We start from the raw sequence: 20,505 nt of genomic DNA on the forward strand, positions 1-20,505 counted from the left end.
GGCAAAACTCAAGTTTTCAGTTAGCAACACAAATTTTGAGGTCAAATGTGGTTGTATGTTGAGGATTACCTAAATATGATATGTGTTGGGTTTAATTTCCTTTATGCTTCAATTTTATGTACTTACAGATATGACCCAAAGTAATGGCACCCCTCTATGTTTTTTTAAAGAATCCCAATGTGTCATGAAATAAGTTGAACATGTCCCAAGTAAATGGCCTCCACAATCTTTATTCCATAATCCATAGACCAGATATTTGCTTTTGATGTATTACTTAACATATTCTTATTAAACCTGATTGCAGCCCTTTTATGTATACCATTTCAAACAAATGTTAAGCTGTGTTACATGCAATCTTCTCTACTCTGAAAGTACAGCAATAACAGAGGTGTAAAATGCTTCCTTTTAAAACTTCAGCATAATAGTCTTCAGATTTAGGAATTTAAAAATGCATAATCACTTATTTTAAAACACAAGATAGCTTTGTTTAAATTACTTCAGAAAGATCAAAGGGACTGAGAACAATATCTAAGTTATGTTTGGGGGCTAATTTATCTAAAGATGATTATCATCTGTTCTTTGTAGTTGGCTGTGATTATAACCTCTGGAAAAGTCTTTTTTGTGGCTGGGAGTGTTTTTCAAACTTTCAAACCTTACCTTCTGGGTTACTCCGCTACATGAAGATTATTTATTTTTGAAGCAAGTTTGTATCTATGAATGTGTACGAAGATCTCTATGATGTCTGTTAACTTGGTCAAAGATCATTGATTGGCTTGAAAGGATATTGAAAACTCTTTAGAGAAGGATGTTTTCACAATTCCTAAAGCCGGCACAGGATGAAAAAAAATAAAGTACATTGGCAGGATTTGGCTTTTATGATGCATGACGGATTATTCAGTTTGTAGAGATGATAATTTTAAAGGTACAACTCTATTCAGATAAGCAAGAAGGTTACAAAAAAATGGGGTCAAATAGCAATAGCACTTAGACTTATATACTGCTTCATAGTGCTTTACAGTCCTCTCTAAGCTGTTTATAGAGTCAGCATATTGCCCCCAACAATCTGGGTCCTCATTTTACCAACCTTGGAAGGATAGAATTCTGAGTCAACTTTGAGCAGGTGAGAATCAAACTGCTGGCAGTGGGCAGAGTTAGCCTGCAATACTGCATTCTAATCACTGTGTCACCATGTAGCAAAACTACATCCTATGATAGCTCTTTATAGGAGGGGTACAAGGTACAAGGTACAAGAGCCTATGAAGAGTTATCATAGAATGTAGTTTTGCTTGCTTTGTTATAAAATCCTGAATTGCTTTCCAATATATTTTCCACACTTGTCAATCAACCAATTCTACTCTTAGTGTGATTCTCTGTCTGATTAAGGCTAACTGTGAGTTGGCTAAAGTAATTTGTGGAAAGCAAATATGTACAGGAAACAATCAGAGTTTAGTTTTTGGATTTTTAATTTTTTTTTAGCTTTTTTTTCTATTGATATTTTTCTTTTTTAGAAAAAAAAACCCCATTTATTGACAATGTTGACATTTCTACAGGATAAAATTTGGGTAAAAATTTTTTTTTACATCTAGCTAAACACTTAGAGAAGAATCTACAAGGACCAAATGGCTTCAGTCATAGGACATTCCAAGCCCCAATATGGTTTATTTGTTTTGTTGAAGCATGTATATTATTGAAATGCAAATTATAAAGAAGTAAAGTATGCTAGCACAAATATGATTCATTTATTTGATTGGTTTGACTTGGTATGTTGCATGTATCCCAAGTATTACAATTTATAACCCATGTGGTTGACTTTAACATGTTGTATATACTCTACTCAGCAAATTGTGGCTTATTCAACAAATCATAGCTTAACAAACCAAGTCTAAACAAGATGAGTGAATCTAATTGTTAAAATTTCCTTCTGAGCAAATCTGCCTATGATTGCATGGTTAATGATATGCACTTTATAGTAAAAGCACAGAAAGCACTCCCTGGCTTTTCAAGCACATTTCACATTAATAATGTATCCTAAGAACATTAGATATGTTTTAAGGTCCACAAACATTGCAGATGGTCCTTGCTTTACCAACCACTTGTTCAGTGACCATTTGAAATTATGATGTTGCTTAAAAGAAAACTGATTCTCAGACTTGTGGCCATTACAGTGATCATGACTTAGATCAGACATGTAAAACACAAGGCCCGGGGGCCGGATGCGGCCCACGAAGTGGTTTCATGTGGCCCGCGAAGCCATCCTGGAAACAGTGAGGGAACGGCCCCCTCTGCTTTGGCCCTGGCCCTGGCCCAGGCCAGCCGGGAGCCAATGTACAATTTTGTGGTGGCCATCTATGCTGAAACGCATTCAGTCTTAGCTCCATAAGCCTGCCCCCCCACATGGCCTGAGAGGAACAGTGAGGCTCCTCCAGTGGACCATGCCTTGGCACTTGCCCCGGTCCCATCCCCTTCTGCTAGAGACCCTCAGATCTATCCCACTCCTGCCCAGATCCCCACAGGCACCCTTGACACAAACGATGTAGAGCTGGCCACACCTACCCAGTAGGCCACACCCACTCCATTCACGCCCACCTAGTAGGCCGCACCCACCCTGGCCACACCCACCCGGCCCCCTGAGGACAACCGCAATGCTGATGTGGCCCTCAATGAAATTGAGTTTGACACCCCTGACTTAGATGCCTGTCAACCAGTATGCATGTAGAATCACATGATCACCATTTGCAGCCTTCACAGCCAGCTTTCAATAAGCAAGTTCAATGGGAAAGCTAGCAGAATGTTGCAAGTCACAGTCTCGTGATATCACACTTAATGTGTGAGTTGCTGGCCTGTGTTGTGAATGATAAACGAGGACTACTGCCTGTGATCTGATTATAAGGACTTCATTGCCAGCGCAGAAGTATTAAATCAATAATATTGCAGGACTACAAGTAGTTTGCCACAGTCAGAAAGCTTTCTTTCAGCTTCAAAGAATGTTCATCTTCCACTTCTGTTCCTAAACTTACTTTTTAAGCCAACATCATGGAAACCCCTTTGATCATGAAAATGCTTCCAGAAAACTGACTTTGCTTAACTGAAATGCAGACAAACGTTATAGGGAGTTTCATAAAAAAATGTAAGGAGTCCAGGAAACCTAACCCTTTGCATGCTTCTGCCTTCTCGCTACAGCTGCGGGAAAAAAAATGCTTGAGAAAATACTGTTTCTTTGTTATGCTTTGTGGCTAAAACTACTTGCTAAATTCTGCCCTTTCTAAATATTAATGTTCCTTTTAATGCATGTTTATTATTAACCGTGGAATTTGTTTTTGAATGTTGCCAAAAGATATCATGGAAGGGGAAAACATTCTTTTGGTGGGGAGAAGAATTACGTTTTTAATGCAATTCTGTATATTCGTTTAAGGTAGCTTATTCTGAGAATCAGGTTTTGGTTGCGATCAAGCTCTGTTCCAGAGTATAGAACTTTTCCGTTACAAAAAAGAGCATTGCAATACGAGGAGGTTATTTTCACTATTTAAGTTTCAGTTTATGCATCTGAATTATTGTATGCTAAACTGATACAGAACTGCATTATTGTGTTTGTATAGAAAACAATGAGATTCTGTTATTCTTTTTTCCCCTCCTCTTTAATGATATTTTGAAAAAGTCTAATGTACTTTAGCAAAACTTCAAAGGGAACATGTATTGCATTTTTAAGGAAACAGTATCCATTGTGGCAAGATTTGTGCTTGTTAGGAATTTTGCTTTTCTGTCTTATTTTCATGATGCACTAATAAATAACAGGAGCAGGCAAAGTCTTTTCATACATGAGAGAGGTAAACTGCCTTTTCTTTGTTGCTGGTTCACATAAGACTGGACCATGGTTTGCTATTCTGCCTAAACAGGTGTAGGTCAGAATTTATTCTTTTTTCCCCCTAGATCTTGAATTATATTAGTTTTAATAAATGAAATTGAAATTAAACTGAAATGTTACTGAGCCGTGGTGGTGCAGTGTTTAGAATGCAGTATTGCAGGCTAATTCTGCCGACTGCCAGCAGTTCAATTCTCACTGGCTCAAGGTTGACTTAGCCTTCCATCCTTCTGAGGTGGGTAAAATGAAGACCAGATTGTTGAGGGCAAGATGCTGACTCTGTAAACAACTTAGAGAAGTTGTAAAGCCCTATGGAGTAGTTTATAAGCCTATTGCTTTTGTGTTTCTTCTCTAGCATTTCAGTTTAATTTCAATTTTGGGACATCATGGCTTGAAAGGCTAAGATCATGTAACGCTACAGCTGCAGCAAATTATTTATTGCAGCCTTTTAAACTATTTTGGGTTGCATGTCCCCTTGTCCTTGGAGTGCCTTATTATCATTACTGCTAACATTATTTTGGTTTTTATCCCACTTTATCTCTAGGAGCTTAAGGTGAATTTTCATGGGCAACTCAGCATCAACTGATGCTGGACCTTCCCAGTTCTAGACAAACATCTTAACTGTTGGCTTTTTAATTAAGGCTAATTTATGAATTGTTGAAGAAGCCATAATAACCTAGTTCAAGAAAAATACTAAAGCATAAATCATAGTTTACAAACCACATTGGTTAAGTTCACATATCACACAAGCCAATGTCAAACAAACAAAAATCCAACCCATAAGCTGCTGTAATCCAATATATTAAAAATGCAATGATTTTAATTATCAATTGTCTCACAACTGATAAAATATTTTACTAAAATTCCTAAAGGAATAGCTGTGTTAATCTTCAGCAGCAGAAACTAAGACATCTTAGTGACTAATCAATTTGTTGCCTTGAGCTTTTGTGCACTTGAAGTCTCTAGATGCCCAAAGGTTCTTTATTATTTTTTGTCAAATTTGTAAGTGATGACAGTGGGCCAAAAATTGATGCTTTGGTTGGATAGAAAAGGATACTGTTTCTTTAAAAAAAATTATTTTGAATATTTGAATTGCATTTGTACTGGATGTTGGAATAGACTGTTTTACCATAGTGTATTGCGTGGTGAGATTAGGGAGCCTGTTTCACTTTTGGAGTTTAATAGGTCAAAGAGGAATAGCATGACACAATTTCTTTTTATTAACTTTTATACACAATGTATCTCATTGCAAAACCTCATAGCAAGTTAGTGACATATAAGGTATTCTCTTTTTACATGTGTCTCAGTTTGTTTATTTTTTGTTTCAGAAAAAAAATTGAACGTGTGTGTAAGTCTGCAGGAATGTAGCAAATTGATAAAATCCCATCCAAGTTCACCCTCCTTTCAGAAATAATTTTTAAAAACAGCTTGAATTGCTTTTTATGGAAATTTGTTTTGCAGCTTTCTACATCTTAAGACAGAGAATAGCCAGGATAAGGTGCCAGCCCAAAGGTTAGCTGAACATATTTCTTGAAATAATTTTGGCACTATGGTGTTTTGGAGCTGTAACTGCTAATTTGGGGAAATAACGTTCTATGTAAACTGAGAAAAAAGTATGTGTTTATTTTATTTGTTATTTTAAGGCAACAAAACCCTTTTTTTTAAGCATTCCCATACAGTGGAGGATTTCCTAACTAATATGAATCAATTGTGACATCATTTTCAGTTTTATAAATAAGATATCAGGAAAGCCTGTTTTGAATTGTTTATCTATTTACAATTTTAAACAATGCTATACACAGTCATTTGTTTTCTAGTCATTTATTTCAATGTTGCTGTATGCAAATTTCCATTTGAATCCCTGCCAGAAATAGTGACCAAGCTAGCAATTTGGTATATGTTTATCTGGGAATACTGTGAGACTTCCTTATGAACAAATCTTATTAGGACTTCACTGCACCTCTGTGTATGTTTCCTTAGAAATATTTTTCATTGTATCTGGTTGGGTCCTATCTAGGTGTCCAAAAGCCAGAGGAAAACATAGCATGTGTCCTGCTGGATTGTACCCTTGGCCCAAATAATACAGCAGACTCTTCTAAAACCTAGCCAACCAACTACACAGGAAAGCCCACTATCTGCCCAGAGTTGGCCTTCAGTGGCAATCATACTGCCATCACGTTAATAGCCATTGATCTGACATCTGCAACTGCCCAGCAACATACAATAGCTATGTTCAACCAGTGGCTTTCCAGATCTGTTAGGATTGAATTTCTAGGAGTGGCAGTCCCAACACATTTAGACAGAGCCATAGTGAGAACACCCAGTGTGCATAAAATTAATCTAGCTGCCCTGTGCTTTGATTTCTGTAATACAGGTATATAACTCAAGACAACACCCTCTGCTGTGGAATCTGAAATAAGTTTTCTAATTCAATTAGAACTAATTGACAGTGATTCTGATTTCTAATTACACGAGCTCTTTAAGAGTTCCCAAGCAAAAGCCTATCCAGGCATTTACGTCACTAAAGACTCAACAGGTTTGCTTCAGATTAACATGTCCAATAGATATGCTATCTGGATTATATTCCACTGAAAGATTCTTTAGGCTATTTATGTATAGAATTAGTTGCTACCACAAAAGGTGCCATTTGGACTGAATGTAGGAGAAGAAAATCCAATATTTTCTGGGCCAGGAAACTGCCTATGAATAAAATGCCAGTCCCTGTACTTCAACATGTATAGGATGCTACTACTGTATAATAATCATTCTTTAAAAAAATTACATTGACATTTAATAAAGAGGTTGAGATGTGGATTCTCTACAGGAATGGTGTTGTTCCTTTATGGGCTATGTTGATAATTTTGAGATTTCTCCCCCATCTTCTAGTTGTTGCAGAAGATAGAGCAAGGAATCTTAGAATGCTTTTATTAAGGCTTATCTGGGCTGAAGTCCATGCCCAGATATTTCAAGAGAAAATAAAGTTTAACGTTATCTGGATATTTCCAATTCTCAGGCCAAAATTGTGGGTGGCTTTTGTTTCCAAATCAGTGTCAACTTTCCTTGTGGCAACTTGTTTTTTGTCATAGAATTGAGAATCAGCTTCAGACATTACTGTCTGAGTAATTCCACTGAACTTTCTGGAGGCATTCCAATATTATGTACTATACTAAGGAATGTTTGTCATATATATTGATTTACAGTATAGATGTACTATTACATGAAAAATCCAAGTAGCTTAACTTCTGGGCATTGGAGATATTTTTGTCCACGAGTGTAATGAAATAACGCTTTCAAAATGTAAAGCAGTGCATTATTTACAGTGACTGATTCATACACAATTCTAATCTAAAGTGGCAGTGATTTAACTAGTTGAAAATCTCTCTGGAATTCTAATGCCTGCTATATTTAAAATATAGACAGAATATTATTTTCCCTGCATTTGGCACTGTCATTCCAAGATGATAGAAGAAAAGATTGCATATTGAGCTGCTCAAAGATTAAAAACCACGCCTATGGTAAAGATTTCTGAAAGCATATTAACAAACTGTAAATGTGCACTTCCAGCCATTGTAATTTTGGGATAATAAACATATCTGGAATAAAGAATATCATTTATAAGGTCATACATTCCATTTAAAATTTCATCAGTAAAACAAATTATTAATAGTTACATTAATATTTCTTGTCAGCAAGCAAAGATTGTCAGGTAACTCCATAATTAAAAAGAACAGTCAGTTTTCAGAGGTCAGTTCTTGTATTAAGTTGCTCCCACACTATAATAGTCCTTTTACAGCCATATTTACAGATTATTTAAACAAGGTCATTGTCAATCCATAGCATTCTATTTTTTTCTGTTCATATCATATATATTGGGTTATTTTTGACAGAACTTGCCACCTTGTAGAATGCGAGCCTAACAAAGTGTTGTTGAAGGATAAGCTTATTTGGCATTTAATTAAAAGCAATCTCCTTGCAGTTTCTGTTTATTCACCATGGCAGAAGGATTAGTTATGCACTATAGGCTGCAACCTTATAGTAATTTTCCTGGGAGCAGTCCCTCCACCCTCGCACCCCCACCTCCGCCCAACTCAAGGAGTCTTAATTCTGATGACATTCTTGATTATCAACTTGCATTTGTTACATTTTTTATTTCTTTACATGGCAAAATATAGCTAAGATTTCATATTTAAACACCCACGCCAAAGAATGATCTTTTCTTTTTGTGGCAAAGAAACACCCTTTTTTTGGCAAGAGGCCACAGTTTTATTTATGCTTTTTTGTTTTATAAATAAGTCAGCTTTATTTTGTCTTCTTGAGAAAATGTTTCGGGCGGTGGAGTTTTGTAGTAGAAACATATAGTACTGGAAGGCTGTACTATTTCACTGTTCTAACTCTAATAAAGGCTACTATTGAATATATAACAATTAGTGAAGACTTTTTAAAAAAAACTTCTTGAAACAATATAAAGTTAAAAAACAACAATAAAAGCACCTAACAAAATACAACAGCTACAAAGACCATGAAAATTTATTTAATTTACTCTCTTTAATTCTGTGAACATTTTAATTTGAAAGGAGAATAATAGCCTTCTTTTTGGGTATTCACAGCTGTTTGTCAACCTGGATGTAAGCATGGAGAATGTGTTGGTCCAAACAAATGCAAATGTCATCCAGGATACACTGGGAAAATATGCAACCAAGGTAAGGAAACAAAAAAGGGAAAGAAAAACAAATAAAACTCAAGCTTCTTTACAAAACTTCAGTTAATTGTTTTTATAGTAGCTATTGTTTGGTCCTTATCAGAATTATAAAGGAAGAGCAATTTATACTGCAGAGGTACAGCTTCAGATATTGGCCACTTGATTTAATGATAGGCAAAACCAATGGTATATTTTATCAAATGAAAGTGAACAATTGTGGCATCTTTGATCTCCTTATTTCCATTGGTTTGAGGGCACATCAAAGTCTTCACTCCCAGAGTAAGCTTGAGGATAGGAAATTTTTATTTCCCCCCCTTAAAATCTCCTGATTCCCCCAAATGGAAAAAAAAAGAGTATGTTTTAAAAAGACTCTACCCACTTTTTTGTAATCTGGGGACAAAAAAAGAGGAATGCTGGCAGGCATATGTGGCTTGTGGGTTACACTATTTTCCCCCTTGGCCAGTTTAAACTCAATGAGAAATTGTATTATCTCTTTGAAACATTTGTTCAAATTGTTGTTGCTTAGTTCAGCCGAGCACAATCCTCCACAAATATTTACAGTTTAAGCAAGCGGTGGGAGCTTAACATAAATTGCTGTTACCAGCACTGCTTTCTGAAAAAATAAGCAAAGAAATCCATATGCTAAAATAATTTAAATAGAAATAAAATTCATTCCATCAAATGAAGAAAAGTCCAATTAAGTGACATGTGTATGCCTGTTTATTCTCTGTTTTCAAGGGCTTAAAAGTGCAGTTACACTCATGAATTCTAATAAAGCTTTCCTAAGCTTCTGTCCTGATGGAAAATGAAATGAGCATTTTAGAATATCTGACAACTTGAGAAAGTTGGTGCAACAGGAAATGTGTTTCCTGGGAATTATTCATCTTTTCACAGCTTAGTGAATTCTAAATGTTTTTAAAAACCTACTTGTTCAGGTATATTAAACTTCACCTGAAAGATTTTTGTGAGACCTCACATTTTGTCCTGGGCTCTTCCCTGCTTTACCCTTCCCCCTCTCCTTCCCTCAATATTGTTGTATTTTCTTCTACTTTTGGTAGTATAACTAATGTTATACCATACCCTTCTTTCTAATCTAAGCAAGAATTGTCAAAAGTTTGGAGCTAAAGGAATTCTCAGAACATTGGAGATTCTGAGTGCATGCAGTGGGGCCTATCACAAAACTATTCCTGTAGCAGGTACTCTCTTGTGTTTCAGTTTGTGTTTCTCTCTAAATTTAAGATTCCACTTCATTTAAATCTGAACTGTGTATCATTTGTGGGTGCCCCAGTAGTAGAAGTGCTAATCTGTTCAAATAATTTCTGACTCCAGATTTGCAAGAAGATTCACCTTTTCAAGGTTTGTATAGCACTGACTTCTCAGTTGAACGTTCAGCTTTTTCAGGCCCATGCTGCAAATTCAGCTAGATTATCTCTTCCCCTGAACCCAATCTGCTGCTGCTCTTTTAAAGAGAACTGAGACAGTTGAGTGTAACATGCAGAAATGATATTTCACCTAATAAAGTGCCATGTTGTGTTGCTGAGTTTCAGTCATTTGACTTCTGTTATGCCTTCTCCTCCATTATGAAGCTGCACACCAGTTTGCAACCTCTCAACACTGGTCCAGTGAACCACCTTTTTTCACCACTGCGGAAGATCATGCCACATATTTGCCTTGGAGGGGTGAGGACAATCCTTTATTTCAGGTGGTCCATGCTTTCCACCTGCACGGCTTCAGTACATATGGAAACCTCTTTTGCAAACAGGCTGAAAGGATAACAAACTTCTGGCTGCCACAAAGAAGCCTGCAATATAGGCAGCATGCAATTAGACTGTGCGTTGATAGTTACCCTATCCTCCAAACAATTCTCTTCCTCAACAACTTTCTTCCTGTGGATGTTCACCTGTTCAGAGCTTTTGGGATGTATGCTACTTTTTCTAAGCTTCTTTTTAATTGATAAAATGCTGCTTGCTTATATAAGGTTAAGTAAACATCATAATTGTAGCATTTGTTAAAATCTCTGGCAGTTTCTCTTCCAGGAACAGTAGTGCTAGTATTAGCATGTAAAATGCATGCACAGTATAGTACGAGCAATGGCAATAATAATATAACATACAGGCAATCCTGAAGCTTATAGGTTTACTGTAACATCTCTTGACACATTTAAGAAAAAGGTTTATGATTTGGAGAAAATCCAGGATTTGATGCTCCATCTAGAGATTGAGAAAAACATAAGCAGAAAGTGCTGTATCTGGATAATGTCAGATCTTGCGAATAACAGAAGATAAGAAAGACAACTACTGTATCTAAGATGCTGCAAAATAGGAAAGGTTGAGTTGGAAGAAGGGGTAGAACTTTGATATATATTAAGGAGGTACAGCAGACCTCTTAGCACTTTGCAATATATTATTCAAGAGGATAATTAGATTATTCCCAGAAGCCTGTTAGCTGTGACAATTGAGCAGGTCCTTGGTGCATTTTTCAGGTAGTGCAATGCACATGGGACAATAGTAATCAGAATTGGAGTGCTTATGGGCCTGAAGTTCTATAGATCTGTTGGGACTATATTTCTAGAAATCCCATCCAGCAGGGCTTTCTGGAGTCTCGTCATATCTTGAGAATAGGTAGTTCATTTAGAATAATGCTGCATGTTGATAGAGTTTATTCAGAAAATGTGATTTTTGCAATAGGAAAACTATCAGACAATGTGGCTTGGTAAGGGTTATTATAGTGACTGGAACTATCACTCACAAGATTCAGGTTATAACCTGTGTAAGTTAATAACTATGAATAATTAACCCTGGGATCAATATTTTACCACATCTTCTGTTACAGGAAATTGTTCTTAAGGTTCTTTAAACATTTTTATTGTTACCTGCTGAATTGAGGGTAATAGTTCCTTTGTCTTCTGCTGGTGCACGTGCAGTCTGTAATTATCAGTAGGAGAATGGGACCTATGGTTAGATCTCTTTGGTGGTTGGGAAGATGGCTGTCTTGTCCCTAGTTGAACTTTTGTTTGGAGCATGCAGGCAAGAACAAAGAGAAGTTGAAAAGGATTTAAATATTGCAGAGTTGTCAGGTCCTTCCACACCTCTGTGGGTGGATCTCAGCACTGATGATGTCTCCAAGCCTGATCCTGGAAGCACAGTTTCACTTCATCTAGCTGATTAAAAGTGTTGATTTTTATGGCACCTGAAAAGCAATTGTATTTCATTGTTAGATGCAACTGTTAAATCTTTATTATATATATTTTAGCTAGGAACTGCTTTGCAGTGATAGCACACAAAAGCCATTTGCTTTCTAAGAAAAGCATTAACCATTTCTCTTCCTATAATGCAGTAGCTAAGCTTAGCAGCCTGCGCTTTTGAGACTGGCTTTTTAAAAGGGCTGCTTCAAACACCTAGCTTTCTCTATATGCTCTTCAATGTATAGTTTTAATGATGGCAATATTCCTATGTTACTATTTTAGTACTATCCTTTTTGTGTGTAACTGTAGCCTCTGGTTATGAAGAAAAATCTCAGCAACCAACAAAAATAAAGCTTGCTAAAGCACTTCTCATTAAATTATTTTCAAAATGCAAAGAAACATGGAAGATCGCAGTGGATTTTTTAAAAAAGTTTTGGTAATTTAACGTTTTTGTAACTTTTTCTTACATTCGATCCAACTTGCTAGATTTACTTTTTTTAGTTCATAGAGTATTCTAAGCAAGATCTTTATGGAACACATTTTCTGATCTTTTTGAAAAATGCATCATGTATGCCAATTCATTAAAATACTGACACTTTTGTGGCTAAACTAATTGCTGACATGTTTAGCTATAACTATTCCTTTCCTTTATGTACAAAAACCACAAGTATAGTGTCACTGGCTAAAACAGATTTTTTTTTTAAATAGGGTTATATAGTATAGATAACAAGTGCCAGGATTCAGTTCGTTCTGAGAGTTGCAAACTTGTATCTGGAATGCTGCACAGGATTGTGAGTTTCTAAAATGTGTATTCAGTGTATTTGCAAGTCACATGGGGATATGTGCATTCCTGTTGCTTTGTCTGCATAGTTCATGTAGATGATCAAAGGCTACTGAGATCAGTGAAAAAAGCACAACTCGGATTAAAGGTTGCCCTCTGATTATGGTATAAAATCCTTTGCGATCTTATGCCTGCCTTAATGGCCTTAAATTATTTTCCAAATGAACAAAATAAATCCAAGGCCCATTTATAGACATTTTTTTTCTACTTAAGAAATCCTTACTGAAGACTAGTTTTTTGTGTGATTTAGATTTGTAGTGGAGTCTTCGATATTCATATTATTATCATATTGCTGATAAAAATATTGTATTAAAATATATCCAATATTTTTAACACAGATCTAAGAAAGCTGTTACAGAATGTAAACAGAAAGGCAGTTTATTAGAGATGTTACAGTGAAACAGTGAATTTTTTTAAAAAAAGATTTTTTTCCCCCTTTAATGAAATTATATTGGGGAACCCCTAAGTTAACATTCTTAGCGTTTGAATGGAATACCAGTACAGAAATAATGAAGCTGATGTGAAACGCCCTATTTCTAGTGCAGTTTGCAAGGTTTGAACCTTAAAATATTAAAACCAAGACTCTGTTTGTCTGCTTTTGACTTATTCTCAAAGTTACTGAATAAAGTCAGCAAAAATATACAATTAATGTTGAATTAAAATTAAGCAAGTAGTAAAAATATATTTCCTCTATTAAGATTTATTTTAACACTGTGCCCTAACACTGCCAAATCATTACATTTGTGTACCAAACCATGTGTACCAAAACTATGTGTCATAACCTACACTTTCTGAATCTGAACAGTATAAAAATGTAATAAGTTATTGCATTTTGCCTTCAATATATTGTATATATTCATATCTATTTACTAAGTTTGGGTTATGTTATCCAGTAATGATTGAATTCCTAACGTGCAAGCAGCCTAGGTTCGAATCTCAGAAGGGTGTAGCTGGCTGATGAGAGCTAAAGAGCTCAAAATAGCTATACCAGCTTCCCTTTAACTCTTTGTTAGCAATCCAAATGTAACACACACACACACACACATACAGCTACTGTAAAGCAGACTTAATTTTCTAAAATAACTGACTTTGAACTTCCAAAACTTCAAATGCTAGCATCTAATGTTTTATTTCTTGCTCCTCACCCTCCCTATATCCTCTTTAGATCTCAATGAATGTGGATTGAAACCAAGGCCTTGCAAACATCGATGTATGAATACCTATGGAAGCTACAAATGTTATTGTCTGAATGGATACATGCTTATGCCTGATGGATCATGCTCTAGTAGGTTATGTTTTCATTGTTTCAATTTTTTTACAGTGGAATTCTTTGGAAGCAGGAGTTAATTTGCCTTAAGCAAAGGACTCTGTTAAATGAGATTAAAAAAACCAAAGCAAAAAAGAAGAAATAGCATTCCATTTGTTTTATTTTCACAAGATACAAGAGTCACTTTTTATGTGACTCACAATTGTCATATTTGGAATGTAACAACATATCAAGAATTATGGATGTTTGTTAAGTTTGTCAGAATTTCATGGCCAGGTCTTGACAGTAATTGATTAATTTTCTGTCACAGATTGGCTTCTTAGCTTATCTTGGCAGAAGATTCACATCTCCGCTAGTTATAAATATTTGTTGCAGACAGTAAGGCAACCATACAAAATAGTTAATCATTACTGGTGAAAGTATGCAAATTATTTATATACCCTCAATGATGTAAAATTCTTTATTCTTCCTGCCCAACCCAAGAATTAATAGGCTTTTAATGTAGTGCTTTCGCTGTGAAACCAAGCAGTTGTATTATATGACTGCCATGTTTGGCAAGAAAATCATTAGCTACTCTCTACCCTCAAGTCTATTCTCTATCTCTGACTTCCATACCACCACCACATGACTCACAAAATACTTGTCCTGTCCCTCTTTCTGGCTTTGAGGGGTTGTCCCTTTCTTCCATCTCCATTTCTCTTCATTAGGAACTCCCTCCCTCACACACATTTCAGTAATTTCGGTCTCAGGTGAGACATTCTTTGTATTTCTCTTATTTCTTTTTTCCTGCTTCTTTTCAATCTTCACCCTGATCAGAATCAGATCTGCTAACAGGTTTAAAAACTTTAAAGCTCAACCAGTCAGGCAATTGTGACTTGAGAGGATATCAGAAACAGAACTACCAAAAGAGCTGATTTTTACTTTTTGCCAAGATTGTTCTGTGTCCTTATAGCCTTTTCAAATACTCAGGCTTGCCCCACCTGTGCTGAGTGTTTAAAATACACACTACTCTAATTTTTTTTTCTCTCACCGAGAAAGGATGGGTGGGATAGAAATGAGTAAGTGGCAAGGAAAATGTTTGAGAATTCATGAAGTAATGAAAAACCGAATGCATTTTCAGAGTGATTGGAAGCAGTGAAAGATGAATACAGTGGTACCTGTGGTCAGTTTGGTAAACAGTATATGGCAATTTATAGTACTTCATGTAGTAATGAAGTTACTGCTTTAAGGTGGCATTCGTTCTCTATATTTGGACAATGAGTTGAGGATAGATGTTGGTACTTAAAATACTAATTTCCAAAATTTCCCTGAACTATAGGCTTTTGTCAGAAATCCAAAGATTCTCCAAGCTGTGGTTCTGAAAACTTGTTAAATAAATGGCAGCCTTCCCCACAATCCCCAAAATACAATATCACAAATGAAATCTATCAAAATCATCCCATGCTTTCCCATGGTTCCCAGTTTTAATGTTCTAGTATAATTTTCCTGTATGTGAATGGCAATAGCATTTAGACTTATTTACTGCTTCATAGTGTTTTACAGACCCTCTCTAAGCAGTTTACCGAATCAGCATATTGCCTCCAATCATCTTGGTCCTCATTTTACTGATCTTGAAAAGATGGAAGGCTGAATCAACCTTGAGCCGTTCAGGATCAAACTCCTGGAAGTGGGAATGCAGAGATAGCCTGCAATACTGCATTCTAACCACTGTGTCACCACAGCTCTTAATAGTAAAAAGGAAGTTCCGCCTTTCTACTATTAAAATAAATTTGCCTACCGTATTTTAGTACATCAAGATTGGGAGAAATAACAGAGTTTTCTCTGCAATCAGGAAGGAAACATCTCATCAAGATAATCACAGCATTGGCTTTTTCTGTTGTTAAATTGCATTACAATGCTATTTTAAAAATAAATTGGCAGCGTGAAAAACATTCTGAAGCATTTGATTAACATATTGATTTCTCCACAGATGCTCTCACGTGTTCAATGGCAAACTGTCAGTATGGCTGTGATGTGGTTAAGGGGGAAATACACTGTCGTTGTCCTTCACCAGGATTACAGCTGGCACCAGATGGCAGAACCTGCATGGGTGAGTAAAAAAATATTTATTTTCTCTCTTCCATAAGATGTGGAAATTCTGGGCAGCTTTTCACAATAAATTTTGTTTGAAGGAAGGAATTTTGGAGATTAAAAGAACCTTTATAACAGGGGTATCTAATCTTGGCAACTTTAAGATATGTTGGCTGGGGAATTTTGGGAGTTGAAGTCCACAAGTCTTGAAGTGGCCAAGATTGGGCACCCCTGCTTTATAACAATCTACTTACTAGGAAATGTTGAGCACGTATCACACTCATGTCAAAATAATACTCAAGCAAAGTCAAATTCTTAGAAACAACAGTTCTCCATTCCTGATATACTAGTGGGATTTTTAATGTTCTTGGGCCTTTGAATTCTGTTAATTATTATGCATCTTGAATTTTTAAAGAATTGCAGAAGAATAAAATTGAAAAAAAAACCATATTGACATTCTTAGAGTTAGGGATATCAGTAGTGAAAAAAAGACTGAAAAATGTGCCATTTTTGTTTTAAATGCAACAATGAAGGAATCATTCACAATTGATGTTGGGCAGAAATGAGAGAAACAAAGAGTCATTCTGGTTCTTGAAAATGTTAAATTACCTGAATGATTTTTAAGAAGTAAAGAATCTTCATGTATTTTCAACCAATCTGAACAGTCATTCAGAAATAGGTTTGGGAAATAAAGAGCATTATAAGACTGAAAGAATATACTAATGTAAAGGAGACCATCAAATGATCACTGAAATGAATTTGTTCACTTTAAATACTGTAGGAAATCATTACATAGTTTAAAGTATTTTCTCCATATTACAATATTTGTCAGAAGTAAAAATTAACTATTTTTAGAAACTATTGCAAAGATAGGTGTCTGTTCCTAACCATGATGATGCCAAAAGGATGAAATGTGTACTGGGTCATCAAGATGAAATCTCTGCCTTTTTATACTTAACGTTGTAATGTAGTATGCAAGAGGCAGAGTTTGCTTTGTGATTGTATGGTTCATCTTATGCCTTCCTCCTATGGCCGTTTACAATTACAATGTGAACTTAAACTTCAGACAGGCAGATTCTGACTGAAAATTGGGAGAAACTTGATAATAAAGGCAGTTTGATAATGGACCAGTTTTGAAGGAACCATTCAGTTGATTAAAGGATGTCATCTCTTAGGACTCTGGAAGTGTGCCTTCTTTGCAGAGCCCCTGCTCTCTGGAATGAGGTTCCTCCAAAAAAACACCCACCCCCACCCACTCTTGATTAGTAGAGACATGAAGACATGGCTCTTTTACCCAGACCTTTGGTGAGGAAAAGGGAGACCCCTCACTTCATCACTCTAGCCTTCTTTTATCTTTATTTTTTATTGATTTTATTGTAATTCCTTTGTGTGATTGTTGTGAGCAGCCCAGAGTCATTCAGAGTCAGATGGCATACAAGTTAAATATTGTGGTTGGTCACACTGTTAACCAAATTATATCATATACACAACAATGTGAAATCAGAGTTGCCAGTTCTTTAGTTGGTATTGGTTTTCATACATATCAAGTTCTTCCCAAGAATCTAGCATGTCATAATGTATCAGCATTTACATATACTGTACTATACGGATCCAAGGAGTATGGCCTTTTGAAATTTTATCAATACGCTGATTTTCTAAGTGCTGATTTTTTAATTACAGTAGTGGCCAAAATTGTGGAAATCTTTTGGGAAAAAGTGTATTTTTGAGGTTTGATGGCTAATAAAACCACTTTTTTTGGGAATAGCCAATGAACATGAGTGTTTAGAGAGCTAATCAGTTGTCATCTTGTTTTGGCAATGAGCCAATCAGATCACAGTAGGATTCAGTTATTGATGTCATGTATTGAAGCTAAGAGGAGGACATTTGTGAATGTGTTATGTGATCGCTATCAAGTTGGTTGGGGTTTTTTGTGTTCTTTCATTTAGTGAGCTTGTAAAACGTAATAAAATTAAAGTAATGGTGCAAAGAGTTCATTGGTCGCCCAGAAAGTGATGTAAAATAGTATTATTAAGTGAACAAGTCTACAGTTATAAAGAAATTAAAAGAAAAATTAATGTAAACTTAACCAAAGGTGGCATTTCTACTGTACACTTTTCCCAAAAGGTTTCCACAATTTTGGTCACTGCTGTACAGCAACACTGTCAGAAGCCACTGGGACCACCACAGCTGATTTATAGGCAGATGTTGTTGTTTGATGGTGTTAATATTATTGTGTTCATACAGAAATTGGATAAAGATCTATCACAGATATTTTCAGTTGGATTCATAATAGAGAAGGTAATTGAACTCAGTGGTTAAAATGCCTTGTTTCAGTGTTGTGAAAGGATATATTATGAATGTATCTTTTTCATGTAGTAATGTTGATCCCTAGAATCTGGTATGCCTGGAGTCTTGAACTTTTCTCTATAAATCATTTTGTGAACACATAGTTACATTTTGTAATAGTTTCCAGAAACAGTTAATAAAGCTTTTGACAAGCATTGTAGTTTGGATATGAAACCTTCCAATGATTGGATTAAATCAATTCTTTTCAACAGTCACTTAATGTCCTTGGTTGAACTTTACTTTCAGCATGGAAATCTGCCAATAAAATTCACTTGTGCAACAGGGTAAATTATAATAAATCAGAATAAATTGTGCTTTTGAAGGATACTAGATTTTAATTACCTCTTCCTAAATTAAACATTTCAGTGTTCTAATTCTTCCTTTAACACTTCTTTTCTAACATTCAGAATGTTTTGTACACAATGGTTTTCCACAGGATTTAAACCCGCTTTTTTATAAAGTTATGCCACATTATGAATGCGAAATTCCATTTGAAAAGATGGGTTTTATGGAGGAAAAATAGAGTCATCCATACATTCATCTTAAAATTTAACTATAATTTCTGCACAGCACTACTACATAAAAAGTAATGCCCTAGAAGACTGTTGACCTTTCAGATTGTCCAAGATAAATGTGTTTTTAAATTTGAATATATGAAACTCATTGCTACTAATTATTATTTGTAGATGTGGATGAATGCATCACTGGGAGCGTTACCTGTCCCCGATTCAGGAAATGCGTCAACACTTTTGGAAGTTATATTTGCAAGTGTCATAAAGGCTTTGATTTGATGTACATTGGAGGCCGATACCAATGCCATGGTAATGAAAATCATTCATAAAAGAAAACAGTTTATAAATATTTGTTGCACCAAAGTCGACTTCAAGCATTTGAAAAACATAAGTCTGAAAGGGAAGCAGGATTGCTCTGCTCTCCCTATCTTCAACTGCCATAGACAACAGGGAAGCTCTGAAGGGACTTGATACCTGTATTTGCCTGAATATTGTCATCATATTTTGTATAATCAGAGACCTCTCTTCTACAAAACTCATAAAACATATTTAGCCAAATGCATGTGGAACTTCACTTCAGATCTCAGGAACTGTAGAATGCTGAGTTTATGCTCTCTGGCTTTCCACTATAGTTAGTATGCTGAATTATCAAAGTGGATTCACATACTCTAGAACTAAATTAAGAGCTATAGGAGGTAACTTCTTTGTCTTCTGTAAAATTTATGATAGTGATTTAGGCAATAGAAGACAAACTCAGTGCCACCATTTACTGACCATCTCGGCTTTTTCTGCCCAGATCTGACAGACCTGAATTATGGAGAAAGTGAAGGGGAACTTTAAAAAAGTTACTGTTGGAATGGGGTGGGGTGGGTGAATGAGGCAATTTTTTTGGCTGGATTCAAATATCAAATAAAATGTGATTATATTTGATTTTGCATAGCATAAACTGGAAAGCCAGCCACCTTGCTTAATAAACCATAGTTCATAGAACTTTTCCCAGTCCTCTAGACATGTAGGGTTCAACTCTAATGATCATCAGCCAGCATGGCTATTAATTTCAAGCAATGTGAATCCATCCTGTAATATGTAGTTCTTTCTTGTAGCCTGCAGTATTCTATTATCACAGAAAAGCTTATAAGTCAAAACTCAACTATCTAAAACTTCTGACCTTTTATTATTTTATTGCTTGTAAAAGACCACTGGGACCTCTTTAAAACACCTCTTTAAAACACAGATTCATTCAAGCCTCTTCAAATAATTTGCCTTCCATTTTAATTTTCACCGTTAGAATTTCAGCATTTTAATACAGCAATGGGATTTGTGTTAATTTTTTTTAAAGAAAGAGTGTTAATTCGAAAATGCAAATGTATGATTGTTATTAAAATAGTATTTATTTTCTTTTCTGTTACAGACATAGATGAATGCTCTCTTGGCCAATATCAGTGTGGACGTTATTCCCAGTGTTACAATACACTTGGGTCTTACAAATGTAAATGCAAAGAAGAGTACAGAGGTGATGGATTAAACTGCATAAGTACGTAATGATCCTTTTAATCTGGTATTCTGAATCCAAATGAGACATGACCTCTTTGTGAAGTTCATTTTAAGATCTATTAAGATCATCTCAGTTTCACTAACACTTGTAAAAGCAAAAAGAGTATTCTGAAAGTTTTAAGAGTCTTAATATTAGGGCTATGACATTTGGACTACTTAAATCCAGATAATCA

General features: G+C 35.5%; 1 protein-coding gene across 1 annotated transcript in view; it reads left to right on the forward strand.

Moving 5' to 3' along the window:
• The first annotated feature begins 8,476 nt into the window (after positions 1-8,476).
• Positions 8,477-20,505, forward strand: part of NPNT (nephronectin) — a 25,573-nt gene continuing 13,544 nt past the window's right edge. The window contains 6 exon segments of the mRNA XM_029287314.1: positions 8,477-8,548; positions 8,550-8,559; positions 13,749-13,868; positions 15,820-15,939; positions 18,953-19,087; positions 20,190-20,312. Coding sequence (XP_029143147.1) covers positions 8,498-8,548; positions 8,550-8,559; positions 13,749-13,868; positions 15,820-15,939; positions 18,953-19,087; positions 20,190-20,312 — 559 coding nt within the window. The 5' untranslated portion in view covers positions 8,477-8,497.

The sequence above is a fragment of the Protobothrops mucrosquamatus genome, unplaced genomic scaffold (genome assembly GCF_001527695.2).
Source record: "Protobothrops mucrosquamatus isolate PMUCROS unplaced genomic scaffold, P.Mucros_1.0 scaffold_4, whole genome shotgun sequence".
NCBI lineage: Eukaryota > Metazoa > Chordata > Lepidosauria > Squamata > Viperidae > Protobothrops > Protobothrops mucrosquamatus.